We start from the raw sequence: 22,152 nt of genomic DNA, 5'->3' as shown, positions 1-22,152 counted from the left end.
AGCCGCTTATCCTCCCACCTACCTCGCACATTCCAATCCCCAATTAAAAAATTACAGAATAAATTAAAAGTAAAAATGAATTAATTAAAAGAAAAAACTAAACATGATTAGGATGTTATATTTTTAATTAAAACTTTAAAAAAATTATATATGGCGCATAAAACATGATTTTTAATGAAATTGTAATATAAACTCTCCGATCTTGATGTATCGCTTAGCTCAAGAACCAAAGCGCCTTTGGGTCTCATTCGGACAGTGGGTTGTTAACATCCTATTCATTCGAAGATTTACTGTATTAAATTAGACTAGTAAAAAGTGAAATTGAACAATTGAATGGAGTTATGCTGGGAGTGGAGAATGTCTTCCAAACACAGGTGAACTTATTCCGGGGGTAACTTGTTCCTGAAAAGTTGCCTTTTGTTTGAAAAAACAATAAAAAACTGCCACTGTGGTGGAGTTTGATATGTTTGGCTTAAAACATTGTGAAACGCCGACTCCAAAGGGGCCGTTGGGTAGCTTGGAGTCGTCATCCACAGTAGTTCATTCTTTAGACAAAGCTACTTTTTTACCCACTTATCAAAAAATTAGAAATTTTTTATCGAGTCACTAGCTCAGGTATGATGTAGGCGCCCCATGTAATTTTGAAATCTCGACAATATATCTTCTATAAAACCCTTGATGGTGCGTTCATGCGGGCCGCCACCCACACCAGCCCTCGTGTATCTTTGCCACTGCCTTAGTTTTAATAAGAAAAGTTATTTTTTAGATAATTTATCCCATGTTTGATGGTACACTATGTTGGCACTCTGTTTATGTTGGATCGTAATCTTTTCGCTCGCCTTTTATTGGTCTATATTGTCTGCAAAAAAGATTCTCACATCTTTCCTTGTAGATATATTTTGACATGTATTGCCCCCTTGTTGATTGGATATTATTTGCACGACGCATGTTTATCCCATTTTTTTATTATTTGAATTAGTTTAAGATGCCTAAAATCATTTTTAATTAAAAATAAAAAAAGGCGTAAGAATGGCGTTGGGTATGTGTCAAAGACGGCTTGTGGACACATGATGAGTCGATAGCCACTAATGGAAATGCCTTTGACCAAAGACCAATGTGTTAATTATAATTAGGTGATGTATATGTGGGTCTTACTTTAAATTTATTTTTATATTTTTATTGATGTCTTTATCTATAAAAAAAAAAAACTACATTAAGGCACGGGTGGAGGCAAGGGGCGCTGACGGGGGCCGTGACGGAGGCAAGTGCCACCCGGTTTCTGATGTTCAACTTTAACATGTTGACACACCAAACATCGTGAGACGAACTCAACGATCTCTTTCTTCATTCATAGCTATTAAAAGTTTATTCTTAACTTTTGATACATCTTAGAGCTTTCCTGATGTATGGTGTATCTTGTTTTGTATGCCTTTTTTAACAACTTGTTTTTCAGATCATTCAAAACCACAATCTAATGTTAAACCATACAAATCCATTGTCATCTTCAGAATAAGGAGTTTTTTTATTCTTGTGACACTCAAGTTTCAACTTTGCATATTCAGGACATTATTTTTATTCAGAGCACAGTGTTCAGTATTTAGAGTTCAATCACAAGAGGAAAAGTCATCCGAACTTGTTAAAAAAAAAAAATGCTTTGATATCTTTTCCATTAATGCAGGATGTAAATGCAACAAAAATTTGATATATTGGCAAAATATGATATGTTTCTAATGTTTCTAAAGGTAAAGTGGTAATCTTATACCATCATAACAGTTTATTTGAAAAAATATAAATTTATGAATGATTTTTTGTTGGGAAAATAAATTCGTATTTTTTGGCCTACCTCTTGTCCATAATTTGCAAAAAGGGCCACCTTTTTCAGATTTTTTAATAAGACCTGCACTGATATTCTTCATGAAAATCGTCAAATAAGGGCCCATTAATATGGAGAAAAAAAGTTACTTGTACTAAATTATGTTTTATCTTTTTAAATGTCATATTAAAGATAAAATTATTAAAGGTGAAAGTGTAATTTAGTGAAAAAATTACTGAAAAAAAGTTGTAGCCAATCTCTTGGCATTCTTAGGATAAATAATTTGCTTCAACCGCGTATAAAAGTGTTACTATGAACACGGACAGCCAAAATTTTTATCTTGAGAGGGCCAAATGGGTCAAAATAATTTTTTGAAAATTTTGAAAAAAAAAAAAAACAAAAATGTGTACATTTAAATTTTAAAAATTTCAAAATCTGAGGGGAAATGACAAAGGGGTCAATATAATTTCTGAAAATTCTGAAAAAAATAAAAATGTGTACATTTAAATTTTAAAGTTCCAAAATCTGAGGGAAACGGCCTATGGTTCCTGCCGGCCTCCATTGTCTCGGCTCCTTACCATGAAATCTAATTTTATTAGAAAAATTAAAGTCATTTCTTTCAAGTAATTTATATGTTAACCATAAAATGAAAAATCTTTAAAAACCTTTTGATTAGGTTGTGTTTGATAGCTTTAGATTTTCGTTCCAAGACTGCTCAAAAAAGTGAGTTGGGAGATTCTCATTAGATATTAGTAGCATGGATTGAAGGTTGGATTAAAGAAAGAAGAGAGAAGAGAGTTCTCTTAAATCCATGGATTTGAGATCATAAGGATCTCAGGTCACCACATATCTCATATCTCATTTATAACAATGAAACAAACACAACCTTAAGACCTCAATGGCTAACATTACTGGTCGAGTTAGGAGAATGCACATCTCTCTCTAGTTTGGTTTATATGAACGGCAAATTGAAGTACCTAAGTTGAAAGGTACACCGCTATCATCAGGACCCAAGGAAATGAATATTGGAGTGCCTTTGAACCTCTCTTCGGATCACCTTATGGTATTTAATAGCTTCCAACTTGTACATGTTCTCATAGCCATCCGGAAAATCGTAAATCCAAATAAAACCAGTCTTCTCCTGGAATCGAGTAGAATTCATAAAATTTTTCGATGATTTCTAAGTCAACTTTCAGTCTTTACAAGGTCAGTCAACTCTCAGTCTCCGAGGGCAAAATCAGAATCATAATTTCTGGATGACCGGTCTCCGTCAGGTAGCGGACTTTTGTAATACGGTGGTCAACCAAGTCGGGAACACAACTCATAGGCCCCGGAATGGGGCCCAAGGTCAATGTGGGCCGCCCGGTGTCGTGCTATGACATTGCCAATGACTTTGCCGATTACCTCGATCGAGGTGTTTATTGTTCTTTTCGATTTTTTATGGTTAATAATATTTTTTAAATTATTTATAAATTATCAGAATAATCAGTAACGTTTATATAACTGTGGAATTTAATGTTTATATAACCGTGAATTTGAACATAACTAGCAAACCATGTAATTGCTGGTTTATGTCTAATGTAGGGTCTAACATGTTGCAGATATTTTAGGACCATTCGGTCACATTTGATTTGATGGGTTTGAGAAAAAACTACACATAATTTATAAAAAACTGTTTTTTTTTTGTGCGTCGATGAATAATTATTTAAATACATTTAGTATTTAAATCATGTTTTCTTTACCGGATCTGAATAATTAGTGGATCCAATTTGGGATCAGCAACCATATATGTCCCCACGTACCCATCTCTAAGTGGAGTCTGCAAGCGGCGTTATTGGCCCGAGCATAAGGTGGGGTTCGCTGCACTGATGATTTGATTTTGATTAGTAAAAGTAATGTAATTGTCCCATATGATTGATCCTATGATATTGCCTATGATACTACTGCGATTTCAGATTCCATTACAGAAATGGACCTGGTTCTCACAATATCGATCCCAAACCGGCGGCAACCAAGAATCCGGTGATCTTCAGTTGTAACAAAACGGGTAGAGATGTCAAGGGACACCAATGGTTATGGTTGTTGGTTCTTATCACCCACATACGGGCAGAGATGTCAATATATCGAATTTGAATCGGACATCTGATCGAACCAATTCAAAAAAGTCAGACATGAAAAAAAAATATTTAATATCCGATTAAGAAATCGGATCTGACTCAGATTTATTCTAATAAATGGCATCCGATCGGATCTGGATATACATAAATATCTGAACGGATTCAGATACCGATTCAGAACATATTCATTTTTAGACAAAGATCATGTATCTAATGCTATTACATTTTGAAAATTGGCAAAATCCAGTTCAAAATTCTAATTCAAGTTTGGATATGAATACAATAATCAGACTTGGATCGTTTTTGAATTGAAAAATTGGATTTTGGATATGACTTTCTTTATTTGTATTCGAATCCAAATATGTGAATATCCAGATTAAGGATATATCCGATCCGAATCTGATCCGTTGACATCCCTAATAATAGGGCATTCATCTTTTCAAACTTGGCTTGTGCTTCAAATACATACTAATTGCAAATAAAAGAAGAAAAATATCCTACCAACCGAGTGAGCCAAAACATCCATCTCATTCTCCGTTGTCCCCTTGAATTTATGGTTGGATTGGTTTTTGGTAACGCACTCCTAATGCATGTCAACTATTACACTAGCTCTGATCCATTAATAAAACGGAGTTGATTGACACTTATGCCACTTAAACCAGTAATCAGCCAATATATATATATATACATTAAAATGTATGAGTTATTTAACTAAAGATTTTAAGTTAGAGCCAAGATTCACACTAAAAAAACTTGGTTTTACTCTTTGGAGTTGATGAAAAATTTGAAGTAATCATATGAAAATGGAAGGTGTGCTGGAAATAAATGGTCGTTGATATGTAAGTTGAACGACAAGAAGTGGAGCATCACCTGGTACCAAAAACATGCACTGCAGTGGGGGGCAATATGTCTCGCTTGCCTGAAAGATGAGAAAGAGAGGTTGGATCTTCATTATTTTATTCTTTTATGGGACGCTGTTGGTTTCTGTTCTAGAAGGGGAAAAAATCGCACTGCGTTCTTCTGGTAACTAACAGTAATCTGTCGTGGTTGCGCATTGAGTGACGTCCATGAGAATTCATTTCCATCTGACCAGCCATGGCCCGCTGCATCTACTACTTCGGAGAGTCCCATTCTGAGAAGATTTCCGACTTCATTGTCTTTACTTTCTTCGGTACTTTCCTTTTCCTCATATTGAATTCATGCCAAGTATCGACTCTCATCACTCATTCATCTACACTTGGAATTGGCTCGTAATTATATGAAACGGACATGACGTTCTTAAGCTCTTAATTCTTCTTCTCTTACCACTGACAGAGGAGAGAGGGCGCGCAGAGAAGCGAATGGAATGCCTCTACTTGGACGCAGAACTCTCAAAGGAGAAGGAGGAAGAAGAAGATGCACAACCTCGACAGCTCCACCGCCTTCTTCCCCACCTTCAACCCCCACCAACCTCGGCACCATCTCTCTCCAAGCTATCGACTTCCGCCACCACCCTCCGCCAACGGCTGCGCGTGTACGTGAACGGCCCTATCATCGTCGGAGCCGGCCCCTCCGGCCTCGCCACCGCCGCCTGCCTCCAACTCCTCCACCTCCCCTTCCTCCTCCTTGAGAAAGAGTCTTGCATCGCCTCCCTATGGCATCAACGCACCTACGACCGCCTCAAGCTCCACCTCCCCAAGGCCTTCTGCAGCCTCCCCTTCATGCCCTTCCCTGCCCACTTCCCGGACTACCCCACCCGCGACCAGTTCCTCGCCTACCTCGACGCCTACTGCCGCCACTTCCACCTCCGGCCGCGCTTCGGGCAATGCGTTGAGTCGGCCACCTTCGACCACGTAACCGGCCTCTGGCACGTGTCCATCATGGGGGCAGAATTTGAGTACCTGTGCAGGTGGGTGGTGGTGGCCACCGGCGAGAATGCGGTGCCCGACCTCCCGGAGCTCCCCGGCCGCGAGGCCTTCAAGGGAAACGTGGTGCATTCTGTATGCTACAAGAACGGTGAAGGGTTGCGGGGGAAGGAGGTTCTGGTCGTGGGCTGTGGCAATTCCGGCATGGAAGTGTGCCTCGACCTCTGTGAGCACGGAGCCAAACCTTTCATGGTGGTTAGGAATGGTGTAAGTGTCTCCCGACAGTGATCAGATTCTTTGTTCTGTATATTAAATCCGTGCTAGTTATATAATTACATCAGCGAATATCGAAGTTGAAAATGCTCTTCAATTTGAAATAAATCCTTTAATTTAAGTAGTTCTAGAACGAGTAATTTCTAAGATCTCCCTGCATTTCCGGCAGTCATGTTAGTTTCTGTTGCCGCCTCGTCGGTTTCTTGATGGAAGCGATGAGGGGTTTGGAAGTACTTCCATACTTTTTTTTGTTGGTGTTCTTGTTGGTTTTGATCTAAACGGAGGATTTTTGAAATTTTTTTATTATACATTTGTTCAGTTAAAGTGAAAAGGGGAAGAAAATGTGGCTTTTTAGTTGCACGAATGTTGGTATTGGTGTTGATAACTTGATCAGTGGAAGGCTTCTTGCCATTTATATTTTTGTTATTTATCAGAAGAAAAAGGAAAAAACTAAAAAAAAGTAGAATAATTGAAAAAACTAGAAATATAATTAATGGGTCTTTTTTATTATTATTATTTCAATGGTTTAGGTGCATGTGTTGCCAAGGGACATGTTTGGAGTTTCAACATTTAGGGTTGCAATGGCGCTGTCAAAGTGGCTTCCATTGAAGATGGTAGACATGATTTTGGTGTTCTTGGCAGAGAGAATGTTTGGTTGCACTCAGGAGTGTGGGTTGAGAAGACCAGAAATTGGGCCTCTAGAGTTGAAAAGAAAAACAGGAAAGACTCCAGTCTTGGATGTGGGAGCAATACCCATGATCAAAAGCAGAAAGATCAAGGTCTCTCTCTCTCTCTCTCTCTTGTTCTTAAATTTTGATATACATTCCCATTTTATCGTCCTCTCTTTTTCTCTCTTTCCTTTCTTTAATCTTAGTATTTGTTTGTTGAGTTTTCTATCTTGTTGATGTCTGTCACTTATTTTGCTTTGATGGAATATCTTTCCATTTTGTGGACTCTCTTTCCCATTCTATTTTATTGTGTTGCTGTCTTGTATATTTCGTTCTTTTATTTTATTTTTGCGGTTTGTTCTTGTATTTATGGGACTTCTTGTTCTCAAATTTTGTTATGCATTCTCATTTTATACTCTCTCTCTCTGAAAGGCTCTAAATGGGGATATATATATGATACTTCTTTATTTGCATAACATGTTGGTATTTTCTAATTTGATATTATTTATCGGATGATTTAAGTTGGTTTCTAGATAGGATCCACTACTAATTGTCTTCTTGTTTGTTTCTGCCTATTCTTAGCGTTATTGAATGAGAGTAGTCGGTGTTTCATGTATGATATGATTTCAATTCTCTTTTGCACTTGAAAGCGTTATTATTATTATTAGGTAAGCATCTTAACTTAGTGATTATACAGTGAAAAACATGCTTTAAATGATGTTATAGCTATCATTGCTTGTTGTGACTTCTCCTTCTCCTTTTTTCTGTTTTTATTAGACTTTTTTTTTTTTAATCTGTGGTTTACTGATCTTGCACACCTTGATTTCCATGGCAAAGATTATGGCTGCAATTGATACACTGACCACAAATGGAGCAAAGTTTGTTGATGGGAAGGAATTGGAATTCCATTCAATCATTCTAGCTACAGGCTACAAGAGTGACTTCTCATCATGGCTCAAGGTTAGTACCCATTTCTATTTTTTCAATTTTTCTTTCCTTTTATTTAAAAAAATAAAACCTATTACATATATTGTTCCAATTAATTTTCTTAACCATATTTTCTGTTATGCAAAAATATATACAAAGGGGATCACCATATATTTAAAGAATGTGCTTCCAGGACATTGCTATAAATATAAAACTCTTCTTAGTTAAATGCTTTCTTTTACAATATATCATCTCTGCATCATATATTCATATCAGCATGTCATAACAAAAGGAGAAGCTTGTTGTTGACTGCTCACTGACAACCATTTTCTCTCTATTATATATACTACTTTGGGGCCTAAACAATCTCTTGATAACAGGACTGCAACTCTTTCTCAGAGGATGAGGATGAGAAGATTCAGACAATTCCTTGCAATTGGAAAGGGCAGAATGGCTTATATTTTGTGGGTTTTGCTGGAAAAGGCCTTCAAGGCATAAGATTGGATGCAGAGAGGACAACAGATAATATAAGAAGACAATGGACTGACTTGCCAGAAAATAAGCATTTCATGGTGCAGGTAAGATCAAATCATAATTACAAAAAATGCGTTATTTTGTAGAAAAACAAGATGAATTAAATGGACATTTAAAACTTTAAAACCGCGTTATTTTGAAAAAAAAAAATAAAACGAAAAAAATGTATTTTTAACACATTTTTAATGGGGTTTTAACACGTTTTTTGCATTTTTTCAACCTTTTTTCATTTTTTTAATGCCAAACATTTTTTTTATTTTCTATTTTTATTTGTTGCAAATTTACTTATCTTGTTATCTTTGTGTTATTAGTTTCTCACTTATTTTATTTTTCTTCATTTTTAGTTCTTTAAAATTTTAAAAGTTTATTATATTTTTTTTCATTGTTTCAAGCTCGCCGTGTTATACGTGAGAAAAACTTGGCCATTTAAAACTTTGAGACGTTATTTTTTACTATGTATAAAAGCAAGCTTGAATGTTGTTTACATATAATATCACATGACATAATGACTAATGAGCATCTTTTCCTCCCCCTTTTGGTACTACTTATCCCAATTTTTTTGGGTTTTCTTCTTGTTTTGTTCACTGCTGTCAGGCTTCTCCACAGTATCAAGAGAGAAAACAGAAAGAAAAAAAAATGTTTTACTAATGTCTAAAGGCTCATACAACCATTTAATAGCAAAGTTGTAGTCCTACTTGGAGGAATGAGTTGAAGTCCATGTAATTCCTATAGTAACTGTCTCCTGTTGTTTATTGCATTGAAGTTGGATGGATGTAGAGTCACATTGTTGGGTACAACTAACATGGTTTTCATTTACTCTTTTCTGAAGGTCTGGATTGATCACAGTACAAATGCATGGTTCCTTTTCTTTATCAATTGCATGCATGACTTTGTCAGATTGGGCCATCTTTATGCTGTTTATTAACCATGTTAAAAAAAGAAAAAAAAAATCATCTTGCCTTATTTTCATGTTACATAAGAACCATGTTTTATGAATTTCTAGGTAAAAGTCCCACTAGTAGAGATAAGCCCTACTCAAAAGAGGGTTCCCTTCCATGCTCAGGCCAAACACATGCCCGTGTTCGACTGTATGTGGAGCAGTGGCGGTCGCCACATTGTGACTGCTGTAGATAGTTGCCCACACGAGTCTATTAAAAGTTTTTTATTTTTAAATAGTAATCTGAAATATGTATCTTAATATATATATATATATATATAAAAGCGTCTTACCAGATTTGAGTATTTTTTTAAACAAGTACGCTAATTTTTTTGGATCCGCTATTGACATGGGGAGGGCATTTTGGTCCTTTTCATAAATAGCTTTCGGGGGTTTATTTCTGTCCTTGTAGAGAGGGTTCCTCTTTTCTTACGATTATGAGTGTTTCAGTCATTTCAGCCCCAGAACACCCACTCGCATGGTAGGAGTCAAACATATAACTCTAGGCATAACAAAAAACTGTAATACTAGTTTTAGTAGATTCTCTCTCTCTTTTTTTCAGAAAAACTTTTAAGGTTGTGTTCATTTGGATGTGATGCAGAGCGAACTCAGAGGGACTTGGTAGATCCGGATTTGCCAGACGCATCCAGGGATCCATCCACGACGAGAACGTTGCTGGAGAGCACCGATGCGAATATGGGTGCGAATCGAAGCTCTGGTCCAAATGAAGTGCAAGTGAGAAGGTCTCGGCGCATGACGATAGGATAGAGGTGTCATAGGTTCAGCCCTCCCAGTGGCGGAGCCACGTATATGACCAGCTTCTCAATTTTCTTTCATTTTTACATGAAGTTCGTTTAATATTTACTTTGTTATACATGTAAGTGCCCCTTCAGGTATGAAAACCTGTGAAACAATATCTCGCCAGAAAATTTCTTAGTTTGGTTATTTGGATCCGTTCTTGGAAACGTTATATTCATTTTTCTATTTACTTTGATTGGGGGTATAAATACCCACATTTTACCTCCTTTTTAAGGTTTAGTTGATTATTTTTCTAAAAAGACAAACCTTGCTTATTGTTCTTTTATCAGTTCAAATTAGTTGATTGTGGTTCGAAGCAGTCGGTCCTCTCTATCACGTAGTCAGGATGACACATTTTAGAAAACAACGTTTCTAGAAATCCAGGTTTTGTGATAATTCGGTTCTTTAATCAGTTTTTTAAACCTAATTTTTATATTTGCATGAATAAAAACAATAATTTCTGTGAATAAAATCATTTTTTAATTAAACTATTTAAAAACCCAATTTCAACGGTCACCCAAGCACATTTTAAATATTATTTTCGAGGCAATATATCCTAGTCTTACAAGGACAACACAATAGGGAAATTGCAACAACATAAAGTCTCGTTGAGATTTTATTCAGAATAATCTTTTACTTGACACCCTTTTAGTTTCAAGTCCAGATCATGCTTTTTAAGATCCGGATCTGATAGAGTTTGGGCCAACTAAAATTGAGCTCCAATTAGATCATTTACAACGGGAGGGAGAGAGAGAGAGGACATTTAAATTGTAGTTGTATTATAAAATGTGGTACAATTATTTCTGGATCTAACAGATACATGCATTTCATAATCACACTAATTACGTTTTATAAAACAACATGGTGCTTTTAAGAACACCGATTCCTAATAATGTAATATTCCTCTTACTAAACTTTTCTTGTAGGGAAGCAAACTATTGGGACCTACTTCTCATCTATTGTTTTTCAGAACCGACATAACCGGATCTCCCCAAATCGGATTAAGACTGAAACTCGAACCTAGACCCGAATTTCTCAAACCAGATCTGGACCAGCAGGCATAAGATCCAATCTTGGGCTTGGATTCTTGTTGGACCTTGGAGGATGCTTCAGGTTTAGTGGACAAATTAATATTTTATCAAAAAGCTAAAGCAATGAAGAATTGCTTCAAAGCTATGTCACAATGGTACGAGTACGGGTACGAAGATATGGCATTTTTTTAAATCATGGTACCGGTACGGTCACTATTATATATAATTAATTCAAAAAAATAATTATTATATATAATTAAACCACAAGTTGTAACAAAAATGCCAATAAAAAGAGGCTCATAATGAATAAATTATCAATGTTTTATCTTGTTAATGAGACTTCTTATGTTAAAAAATGAAGAATAAGTAATTTTTTTTATTTTTTTAGTTATAATGCAGTTTGGATCTGGATCCAACCCGGATCCAGATTCAAACGTACCGGTACGGGTACGCGACTAAAAGTGGCGTACCACTGTGACTTAGCTTCAAAGTAAATCTTATACCTCAAATCCTTAAGCGGTTGATGCAACGGACAAGGCTGGAGTTGGTGGAAAGTCAGACTCTGTTTTGAATCCTTAAGACGTCAACTCTTTGTGTTGCAAAGGAGAAGGTCACACATGCACAAGTTAAAGTGCGACATGAACAACATCTCAATGCACTAAAAGAAATATATGTATTTTACTTGGGTAAAGACTCGCTCGAAAATTTTACACCTCAGTACAATTGAAATTAAGCTTACAAGTGGTAGTGGGTTTCCATTATTTTACAAAGAAAAGAAGGGCTAAATCAAATGTTGTTAGAATGAATGGGGAGATTGTAAAAAAAACTTGTCTTGTTGTATTTGCTCAATTATTTTTCCTTTTTATTTAAAAACACTTTATAATGTTTGAAGTTGATTTAAAAGAATGTCACATAATTAGTCATTTACATATTGGTTGTTCCTAAATCATTTGCTGTTTATATATTGGTGCCCTTTAATCATATTATTGTGCATTAGAAAGGTTGAATTTTTTTTGAATTAATGTCTCTTGACAAAAAATTTCTGACTCGGCCACTGATGCCTTCTCACTAGAACCATTTCATAGTACAAGCTGTAAACACAACAAAAAACATCTGAATATGCTTACAAAAACTGATTTGATATGAAACATACTTCAATTTAATAAGTTGTTTTTAAGAAAGATGTATATTTCTCTATCATCAAAATTTCAATGTTATATGAGCATTCAAATTCACCAACACCCTTAAAGATCTTTTTGCTAACTTATTTGATCTATGAGCCACTTAAAGATACTTATGTGCTGACTTATTTGATCTAAGAGACATTTAAAGACATTTACGTAGGTATAGACACAAACCTCTCCTCAAAATGTTTGACAAGAAGAATTTTATGTTTTTGAAATGCATGCTTTTAAAATACATGCTTAAAGAACGTATTGTTGGTTCTCAGAAACATAGTGTACTTAAGTCCAAGAAATTAATTTTAAAAGTAACATTCACTTTAAGATCATGTTTCCTGAAATAAAAAATAGTGTTTGCGGAACATGTGGATTCTAAAAACACAATATTTTGCTGATCAAACAACCTCCGTAAACTGAATTAGAAACTATTTTCATATAAATCACCTAAAGCCATGCTAGTCTCAAAGGCCGAACTAAAAATCTAAGCCAATATGAAAGAGAGATTATACCACTACGAATTCATCCAATAGATTGAACATCGGTGTTGTTTTCCATTATATTTAGAGAGAGATGGAAGAACTTGGACTGCAGCATTCAAATTTCGTTTACATGGACATAGTTCTTATTATGTTTAATTTGTTCATATATTGGTATTTATGGCTTTGACGATTCTAGTATAACTGGTCCAATTTGAGTGTGATGTTATGTTAATGACATTTTATCATATCAATTCTTATTGGAAATGGTACCGTGCATAATATCCAAATTAAAAGATGTACCATAAAACCATTCAAGTTGAGAAAGGAAAGGTCGCTTAGCCTCTCACAAACTGCCACATATTTTTATTTTGTTCATTTTGGTATATATATATATATATATATATATATATATATATATACAAAGTAAAAACTAAGGCTGAAAAAAAAAAGTAGAATTAAGAAAAAACAGGCAAAAGCGTGAGAAAATAATAGTTAAGAAACCAAATTAAAAGTTAGATCTAAATGGATTCCTACTGGTTTTTGCAATCCAACTTCATGATTGAACTGGAAAACTTTAAATTTGTAAGTCTGAAAATTTGTTGAAATCTGATACACGAATTGAAATTTCATGAAGATTTTGAATGTCTGGTTTTAAATTATTTTAAATATATAAAATTCTTTAATAGAAAATTGATTTAAGTCCTTCAAATTCATTCTACAGCCGGGAATTTAAAATATCACCGGATCGACTCCCAAACTTTTTAAAATACTAGAACGTTACGTTACATATACAAAATAAAATATCGTCTTCCGTTTAAGAGTGGGCAAGTTCCCTTTGGGGGTGTGAAGTCTGTCCTTTCCCTCTCTATTGAGAAGCCAGGGAAAGAACGATCATTTCGCGCCATCTTCTCCTATCCTTCTAGTGGAAGATCATGTAGAGGGATGGAGAAGTTGTTGAGCGCCGCCACTGGCTTCAAGAGGCGCTTGTTGTTGTTGGCGGCGAAGAACGGCTTTTACAGGCGATCGCTCAGCAGCTGCAATGGCCGGAGGAGGGTGGTGGATATGGCGATGGAAGACAAAGAGTTGAGACTGTTCGTGGTTGCAGGGGAGCCATCCGGGGACGCCATCGCGGCCCGTCTCATCTCCTCTCTCCACCGGCTTTCTCCTTCCCCTCTCCGCCTCGCTGGAGTTGGAGGGTGGGTGATAAAAAAGATAACCGTCTCTCTCTCGTTGTCTGTATTAAGTACTTTACCCATTTGAGGAAATTCATTTTAACATGTTCATACAACCATTTTGTTTAAATGGTTTTTCTTCAGTCCCATGATGGAAAACGTAGGATTGAATTCTCTTTTTCGTATGGAAGATCTTGCTGTGATGGGACTCTTGGAGCTGTTGCCTCATTTGCGCAAGATTAGGGTGAGTATAGATTTTGTTGGTACCTGTGACTTGACTCCGTGTTCCTCTTCTCAACCCCTTTACTTTCATTACTTGGAATTTGGTAAATGTTAGATGAGGCTGCAGCAAGCCATTGAAGCAGCTATCCAGTTTCAGCCTCATGCTGTCATAACAGTTGATGCCAAGGGCTTCTCCTTCCGCTTCCTGAAGCTGCTAAGGGGTACAGATTACTAACTTCTTACCATTTTTTCTGTGGATTTAGTAAGATCTACTGAAGTATTGGTACGTTTACCTTCTACCATTAACTGAATTCATGCTGGAATTGGATATAATTTGCAGATAAATGTAGCCTGGAACCATGCCTGTCACCCATACATATCCATTATGTTGCTCCATCATTCTGGGCATGGAAAGGGGGTGAATCTAGACTTAAAGCTCTGTCCGGATATGTTGACCATTTGCTTTGCATTCTCCCATTTGAGGTAGATGTTTTGAGAGCACATGGGTTAGATGCAACATTTGTTGGTCATCCAATTCTTGAAGATGCTCTAAATTTCCATCCGGTAAGAATTTTATGTGGTTGTCGCAATAGGCAGTTTTTTCCATTGTTTAAGGATATCTCCCCATGGCCCAGAAAATACATTTGCCTCAAAGATAAACCAAACATACTGAGAACAATTATATTATTGTTCTGCTTTTATTCTCCTGGGATATTTTACTAAGTCAAACCATAAGAATTTTGTAGAACTTCCTAAGCATCCAAGGAAGACGCCCAAGATGGGCGTCTGGAGTAACAGTCCGCAATGATGAATAAGAAAATTGGTTTGCTTTAATTACAGCCAAGCGGGTTTGTGTTCATGTTGTGGGGAATTACCTTCCTGCTTGCCTTTCAACTAAAAGTAGTAACACTAGCGACAAATGTCAAAGCTGTTTTTTCTTTTCTCATTCGAAGCTGCTTGTTTAGGCTTCTTTCATCCGTATCATACAACCTGACTTTCCTCTGAAGAATTCCCATTTCTTAGGCTTCATCTATTCTGATGGCAAAACGTGGCTTGGTGGAGCTAATGTCTTTCTGAGCGAAGTTTAAATCGTTTTCATAGGATAACGAGGCTGACGCACAACCAATTCAAGTGAAGGTCCCAGGGAACGGTGCATACTTTCGACAGAAGCATGGAATATCTCCAGGTATTATTTCTTAGAGTCTCACGTTTAATTCTCAAATTTCTGAAGCACAAACAAGATGCTGGTCACGTTCTTGAAATGTGAGACCCATGTATGCCTGAGAGATCATTATCTTTAGGACATCGGTCAAGGTATGTGCATATTCTTATCAATTATCAAGCAAATATCTTCACTAATATCTGACAGGGGCAACGATTGTTACTGTTATTCCTGGAAGCAGAGAACAAGAAGTCACCCGCATGCTTCCGATTTATATGAATACTTTGGAGCTGCTAAAGGACTCTCTTCCATCATTGACGGTGGTTATCCCTGTAGCTTCTAATCAGCATGTGCAAGGTTACCTTTATAAACTTGCGCCATCATGCACCCTGCCCACAATTTTGATTCCAGGAGAATCCGTTGCTGAAAAATATGATGCTTTTCATGTATGCAGATACTTGGTTACTCTTTCTTATGGATGCTTCTTTTTATTTTGGATCACTGTACTAAATCTTGCTTTGGTATAGTGAAAATATCTGTCTATTCACTCAGCTATTGAAGATTATATTTTTCTATTGCTCTGAATGTTCACTATGGTTTATGTTAATGACTTGCACGTGCAGGCAAGTTCTGCTGCTTTATGTACTTCAGGAACTGCTGTGTTGGAACTGCAGCTTGCGAGGCTGCCATGTATTGTTGCATATCGGGCACATCTCTTGACTGAATGGATAATCAGGCTTAAGACGAAGATGCATTTTATTTCCTTGCCGAACATCCTTATGGATTCACAGATTATTCCAGAAGCTCTTTTTTCTTCTTGTAATCCCATGGAGTTGTCCATGTTGCTGAGGTACGTTTTGCAAAATTTTTGCTGCTCAATTTTGAAGATAAGCCTTCTTCCAGACGTTGCTCTTATCAATTTGTTAAATCTGGCACAGTGACACAAATATTATCAATTAAAAAAAGAACACAAAAAACAGAAAAGCGAATGAAACCATGAAAAGAGGAAAAATCAAAATATTTTGAAGAAACCAAATTGAGATCCAAGAAGGGCATTGTACCCTTTTCCTGTTCTTCTCTTCCTTTTCTTCCAGCAGTTATTCATTCTTTCCTTTTTTGAATTTAAGAGTTCTGTCTGCATTATGGTCACTTCTGCATTATGTTGAAGTGTTCGATTCATGATGACCATTTCCAATTGCTGACTTATCTTTGCCAGTGAGTGGCAGAACACAGATTGTATCTTTGCCAGTGCATACTTTGTGCTGTTTTTCAAGCATTTGGTTTTTCCTATTTATGTTTCATTGAGTATTTTTTTTCCTAACCCCAGACTGTATTTCATCATTGATGCATTCATCGGGTGTCTACACGTCAAATTTAAGAGACTTTGCATCCTTTGGTAAACATATTAGCTTTATATGAGAATGGTTGTGGAGCTCATTTTCTGTTATTATTGGTTTGGAAGCGATACACCCTTTGGGTGTTTGTTGTTGATACTCATTATTGTGGCTTTGTGTAGATTGTGAATTTGGCTGATTTTTCATGAACTTATGAACGTAGTAGAGTGGTAACTGCAGTTGACATCATCAGATCTAAAATAATTATGTCAACGCTCTTTCAAATTGTGTTCTCTTTTTTCTCGTTTCACAAGTTTGATAGTGTAATAGTACTGGACTTAAATGACCCAGCAAGCACTAACAACATAATTGTTCTCCAGAATTCTTCTAAACTGTCACCTGGAAATCATCCAATGAACTTTGTTCTGGTTGACTATGTGCTAGCAAATTTAATTCATCAAATTGATCAGGGTAATTGCTTTGTACATGGGTTAGATGCTTTAACGTACACAACTCGAGGCTGTCTATATTGTTTACTATCATGTGTTTTCATCTGTTAGGTTCATTTATGTCATGCATATCAGCACTAGGTTGTAGTCTCTCTTGGATACTTTGTTACGACAATCTGCAGTTGAAGACTTTTTAGGGAATGTTCTCTGACACCAATGTACTAAAATTTTACTTTTGAGGCTGAACATGTTGACAAATAGTTTTCTGTTTGTTCCAGCACCATTGGCTCACTCTAATATTACTCAACTGCAGCCAAATCATCCACGACGATGTCATTCGCAAGCAACAGATTGTATCTGCTGATAAAGTCCTGAATCTTCTTTGTCCCTCCAAAGAGAATCCAAGCTACTCCAACTACAAGCAGTTCTTGTCTGCCGGTTCTGATTTTTGTCCGAGTAACATTGCAGCTTCTGCTGTATTATGCTCGGAAAGAAGGTAAGTGGACTCAGGACTGCTGAGTTTGCAGAGTCAAATTTTCATCAGGTGGCAATTGGTTTGCCCCATCTTGATGGTTCATCTGCAAGTTTATAAATCCAGGCAAAGAAAGGGACAGAGGAAAACTGGAGAAAGGATCCACAGGAGAAGGAGAGCTCTAGAAAAGTAACCTCATGCTTTCAAAGATTGGATGAAATTCTTATAGTCCTTGATTAGCAGATTACTATGTGAATTCAGCAACTGAAGGGAGACTAACTGCTGGAGCTGGGGAACCTCTGCGAATCTCTGGGAAATGCAGTGATGCACTTAGAGAGAGAGAGAGAGATTCTTTGACGGCCGTCATCCAGAAGCTAAAGCTGCATGCTACTTGTGATGCCAAACTTTTTTGAAGCAAAAAATTAAGTCCTTGTTTCCGAGCTCTTGGTGATGGATTCACAGTTTTAGCACTTCGTGGTGATCTTTTCGTTATGGAGCAAAAGAGTCCCTCAGGGGCGGTTTTGTTCTTCTTTCAAAATTATGGAGAAGGATTGATCATCTCTATGGGATTAGATCCTGATTTCTTGGGAAGCAAAATAAAATTAAATTATGAGATTATTGAAGTAAATATACTCGCATTTATTGCTACTGCGCTGTTCATTCTAGTTCCTACTGCTTTTTTACTCATCATCTACGTAAAAACAGTCAGTCAAAATGATTAATTTGAATGAAACTTGTTAGTCTAATTTTATTAGTTTAGTTCTTTTAAAAATGATTCAATAAATGAAAGAAATTGCCATGAACAAGACATCCCATTCTCAGCATTCTAACAAACGGGGACCAAACGCTCTCTGATTAACACTTTACCAATCAGGAACAATTTCTACCGACTTATCTTCTTATCTTTTTCTATTCTTTTGGTGTGCCAAAGGATGCAAGTATTGGTTTGGAATTCAAAATCAAATTAGCCCAATAAGATGCAGTGTTGTGAATATCAAATTTCATTGGTATCGGAAATCTAAATGTTACGTTGGGACTACACGCATCTTGAATCGGCCTCGTATTGGCTTCTTGCTCAATTTGCGGAGGGGCTGAGGGGCCAATTATACGATGAACAGAGACCTAAGAGCGGATACGCACCTATATTGAGAGCAGTCATGCTTGTGGAGGCCCTTTATGTGAAAAACGTTGAAACCACTACAAAAAATGGCAGCTGCATCTAAATGTAACACAATCTTCGTTTGGATGGACCAAGCAGTAAACACAGAAGATGTACAAGATTTTAGAACCAGGAACGTAAATGACATGCTCCTTTTGAAAAGCAAATACAGATGACGGCAAAAACTACGATGACATTTTTCAACGGAAGACACCGCTCGAAAAGTTAAGATTCTTCCCCAACATCATACTTCCTTGTATTCAGATATCCCAATGTTCCCAAACTCTGAACGTTTATGCTGTCGAATCCGAACGCTCAAATGCTTTTGTGACGGGAAGCACGCTCATGGAAAACCAACAAAATGAAAGAAGATAAAAAGGAAAGGGTCGCAGAACCTCAAATTCACATACCCAAATATGAGAAAACCTTTAAACATAACTCCCATGGAAACCAAACTGAAATGCTTAGCGGATCACTGCGGTGCAACACATGCAGCTGCTGAATATTGACCTTGTCTTTTGTTTTGCTCTCCCTTCTGATGACGGCAGACTCATTTCCTTAAGATGGCAGCTCAGTGAATCACCAGTGTTGCTGGTCTCCTGGCTTTCCTCTTTGATGGAACGAGACGCTGTGCCTGTCTTGAAAAAGATCTTAAGTGGACTTCTGAGCTTACCTGACTCACTTCCCTCGGACGCTGAAACTTTTGCAGAATCACCGTTCCGTGACTTATCAATGTCTACGGATGCAGTTTCAGCATGTGGACATTTGTCAAGTGTGCAAGCTGTGGCGTCACTGTTTTCGTTGTGGTGGTCAGGTTGGCCAAACAAATCAGATACTGATTTCATTTCCACGGCTTCGTCCTTCAGTTTAATGGCCTCTGTTGTCTCGGCTTGCTCAATTAGGACATCATCTTTGATTGTTTCACTGCCATTGTTTACTGCACCTTCAGTTGGACTACTAACCTCCATCTCGGATTCATCTTCTATAATCAGAAACTTCTTCCTGTCGTGCTTCACTGTGGACTCGCTTGCTAGTTGGTCTCCTTTCATGTCACCATCCTTCGTTTGATTCACCTTCTCAGAATTATCTCTTTGTTTATCTGTACAGGAGTCCACGTTTTCCTTTTCAATTTTGTTCTCAGAGATTGTAGGGGTTGGTGGCACGACCTCCTTACGCTCTTTCTCTGGTTTATCGTCTTGGTCCCTAGAAAACATTTCAGTCTTATCTCCCCTCATTTGAAGTGCGACCTCTATTTGACCTGTTTCTTTCTCTGAAAACGGGTCTACGTTTGAAAAGTTTCCTTCTAATCCATCGGTTGTTCCATTTTCCTTTTTTATCTCACAAACAATAAGAGATGGTGGAACTATTCCTACAGTGGACGAACTCATTCCACAGAACTCCTCTTCTGGTTTATCCACTTCAGTATCAGATAAAAATTCCAGAGGCTGAGATTGGCTCCTAGGTGTAAAATAAGTTGCATTGGCATCTTCTAGTGTTGGCTCAGTCATTTCATTGAGCATCAGAAAGACAATCATGGGTTCAGAGATTTCCTTTTTACCCTCATGAGCAGTTGTATCAACAGCTGGAACATCAGTTTGTGGAAGACCATCTTCATTTACAGATGTTCCCTGCCCTGTTTCTTCTATATGCAATTCGTGGGCTGGACTTGATTGGTGTTTGCATTCTCTCAATTCAGCCCCATGTCTATCCTCCACTATTTTTAAGACCATGTTTTGGATATGCTTTTCGATTTTTATATCACCACTGTGTTGGCTAGATGATTCAGGAAGCTCGTTCGATTTCGATAGTGTTTTGGCCTTGCGGTCTTCTAAATGGACCAACGGCTCACATGTAACAATTTCAGGTTCATTAGATTCACTTTGAGTAGAGGGAGATCTGATGTTCTCTTCATGGTCGCAGCTTTTGGCTGTTCCTTGCTTTTCTTGGAAAATATTTTCATCCACCTGATGGATGCTGCTAGTTTGGGCTCCCATCTGGTTCAAGGATTTGATATCCTTGGCATCAATATCTACATATGGGCTTGATATCATCTCTCTCTCAGGATGGTCATCTGTGTCAATTGTTTCCTTTTCATGATCAACATTTTTCTCACATTTGGCTTCTTCCAAATTCAGGTAGATGACACCTTTATCTTCCAGAGATGAACTTAGTGGCATTTCTGCCCCATCAATTATAATCGCTTCGGGAAGGACTGTAATAGATTCATGCTCAGCCTTTGAACCTCCTGATTCCATTGACACAGATCCAGCCACCTGTCTTGCTTCTTTCTCCTCCACAAGAAGGTGATGAATTGTAGCGTCACAGGATTCATTGATAGTTGTTAATGATTCATCTGTGCATATAATTCTTGATCTTATCGTTTTGATGATTTAAAAGACTGCAGAAATGCTTAAATGAAACACAGTCATGCTACGACAGGATTTCAAGCAGGAACTCTTACCTCTTGCATGAGACAACTGATGCTTGAGCTGATCACCTGCATTTGGGTGATCCTGAACAGTCGATATTACTTGCTTCTCTTCAATTTCCTCAGCTCCTGCAGGTGGGATACAATCTTCAACTATTATTTGTTTCTTGACAGGATCAGTGAGTGAATTGTCTGAAAGATTATCCTGAAAGTGAGCTTCGGCTTTCCCTTCCTCCACTTCAGAGAAAAGGAAAAAACCAACACAGAACTCCAAGTAAGAACAGGATTGATAGTCATTTTGAGAAAACAACACAAAAATCAAGTAAGGATGATAAGATGAGCAATCATTTCCTGTTAAAGGATTCATTGACGCCTATCTTGAATACCTTTCATGCTTGAGACATTGGTGTTACCCATCTCATTACCCATGTCTGTCTATCTCAGTCCTGCAATTTTAACACAGTTAGAAAACAAAAAGCTTGCTGCTAGAGAACAAGAACGAAGAACCAAGGCTTCCCCTAGGATGGTCCAATACCTATATGCTCAATGGAAGCAAAGATGCCTCCTCCATCATCAGATACGAGAAGGCCAGGCATGTGCAACTTCAAATTTCTTAGAAACTTGAACTGAACGCAGAATTCTGTCGCCAGGGTGTTATGTCTTAGAGACAGAAGACACATTTCTTTTAGCTAAAGCTAAACTGGGTCACCCCTTTGATTAAAATTCAAAAAGTAGATCCACTGAAAACATAAAGACATTGACAAAGATGAGCAACTAATCCCACTTTTATGCTTTTCTTTTTCCCCTTTTGTGGGTAGGCCAAGGAATCACTCTTTTATCACTTCAAATTTGAGAAGTAGAATTACAGGCTCTGCTACTTATTGGTATGAACTTCACAAGTAAAATACCAATTACTGCTAGATGTTCTTTTCCCATGACTCCTATTTTATAGATAAACATGACTCCTTTTCTGAATTTTAGATTCTGACAGGTAAACTTTGCTAATCAACAGCAAGAGAGCTTTAGACACCAGCAAAGTAAATCTCTTGTACTTACCTGTTTCATTGAATATTTGCACGCATGCAGGGATGATAATCAGTCGTGGTTGGAATCTATTAATTCTGTTCATGTTCTAGCCATATTATATTGGAC

General features: G+C 37.2%; 3 protein-coding genes across 5 annotated transcripts; 2 read left to right on the top strand and 1 right to left on the bottom strand.

Annotated features, from left to right (window-relative positions):
- The first annotated feature begins 5,025 nt into the window (after nt 1–5,025).
- LOC116261322 (probable indole-3-pyruvate monooxygenase YUCCA4) lies at nt 5,026–10,019 on the top strand. The gene is made up of 6 exons (XM_050079652.1): nt 5,026–5,101; nt 5,245–6,041; nt 6,578–6,826; nt 7,553–7,675; nt 8,023–8,220; nt 9,715–10,019. Exons 1-6 carry the CDS (start codon nt 5,026–5,028, stop codon nt 9,736–9,738), a joined length of 1,467 nt encoding a protein of 488 aa, XP_049935609.1. The 3' UTR covers nt 9,739–10,019.
- Nucleotides 10,020–13,431: 3,412 nt separating this feature from the next.
- LOC116246116 (probable lipid-A-disaccharide synthase, mitochondrial) lies at nt 13,432–18,041 on the top strand. 3 transcript variants are annotated; one of them, XM_031617821.2, is made up of 9 exons: nt 13,432–13,798; nt 13,919–14,018; nt 14,112–14,217; nt 14,337–14,560; nt 15,098–15,182; nt 15,366–15,604; nt 15,782–16,008; nt 17,255–17,437; nt 17,540–18,041. In XM_031617821.2, exons 1-9 carry the CDS (start codon nt 13,545–13,547, stop codon nt 17,604–17,606), a joined length of 1,485 nt encoding a protein of 494 aa, XP_031473681.1. In that variant the 5' UTR covers nt 13,432–13,544; the 3' UTR covers nt 17,607–18,041. The 3 variants fall into 3 exon arrangements, with proteins under 3 accessions (XP_031473681.1, XP_031473682.1, XP_031473683.1); XM_031617823.2 differs by having other exon boundaries at nt 13,680–13,820; XM_031617822.2 differs by lacking the exon at nt 17,540–18,041 and having other exon boundaries at nt 17,220–17,397.
- A 592-nt stretch (nt 18,042–18,633) lies between these two features.
- Nucleotides 18,634–21,676, bottom strand: LOC116248891 (uncharacterized). Its single transcript, XM_031621922.2, has 4 exons — nt 21,536–21,676; nt 21,387–21,446; nt 21,034–21,237; nt 18,634–20,925 (listed from the first exon to the last, which is right to left on the bottom strand). Exons 2-4 carry the CDS (start codon nt 21,427–21,429, stop codon nt 19,037–19,039), a joined length of 2,136 nt encoding a protein of 711 aa, XP_031477782.1. The 5' UTR covers nt 21,430–21,446; nt 21,536–21,676; the 3' UTR covers nt 18,634–19,036.
- Between the last annotated feature and the right edge of the window lie 476 nt (nt 21,677–22,152).

Source organism: Nymphaea colorata, chromosome 1 (genome assembly GCF_008831285.2).
Source record: "Nymphaea colorata isolate Beijing-Zhang1983 chromosome 1, ASM883128v2, whole genome shotgun sequence".
NCBI classification, from domain to species: Eukaryota; Viridiplantae; Streptophyta; class Magnoliopsida; order Nymphaeales; family Nymphaeaceae; genus Nymphaea; species Nymphaea colorata.
The sequence above is the reverse complement of the archived record's forward strand: the minus strand, read 5'-3'. Positions and strand labels throughout refer to the sequence as shown.

Bases quoted from the DNA above. Each gene is read 5' to 3' on its own strand.
- LOC116261322 (XM_050079652.1), top strand. From the start codon at position 5,026: ATGGCCCGCTGCATCTACTACTTCGGAGAGTCCCATTCTGAGAAGATT. The intron at 5,102-5,244 runs GTACTTTCCTTT...TACCACTGACAG, and splicing joins CATTGTCTTTACTTTCTTCG to AGGAGAGAGGGCGCGCAGAG. The intron at 6,042-6,577 runs GTAAGTGTCTCC...TCAATGGTTTAG, and splicing joins TCATGGTGGTTAGGAATGGT to GTGCATGTGTTGCCAAGGGA.
- LOC116246116 (XM_031617821.2), top strand. From the start codon at position 13,545: ATGGAGAAGTTGTTGAGCGCCGCCACTGGCTTCAAGAGGCGCTTGTTG. The intron at 14,019-14,111 runs GTGAGTATAGAT...GGTAAATGTTAG, and splicing joins CTCATTTGCGCAAGATTAGG to ATGAGGCTGCAGCAAGCCAT. The intron at 16,009-17,254 runs GTACGTTTTGCA...ACTCAACTGCAG, and splicing joins GAGTTGTCCATGTTGCTGAG to CCAAATCATCCACGACGATG.
- LOC116248891 (XM_031621922.2), bottom strand. From the start codon at position 21,429: ATGGGTAATGAGATGGGTAACACCAATGTCTCAAGCATGAAAG. The intron at 21,238-21,386 runs GTATTCAAGATA...TTTTCTCTGAAG, and splicing joins CAATGTCTCAAGCATGAAAG to TGGAGGAAGGGAAAGCCGAA. The intron at 20,926-21,033 runs GTAAGAGTTCCT...TTATATGCACAG, and splicing joins TCAGTTGTCTCATGCAAGAG to ATGAATCATTAACAACTATC.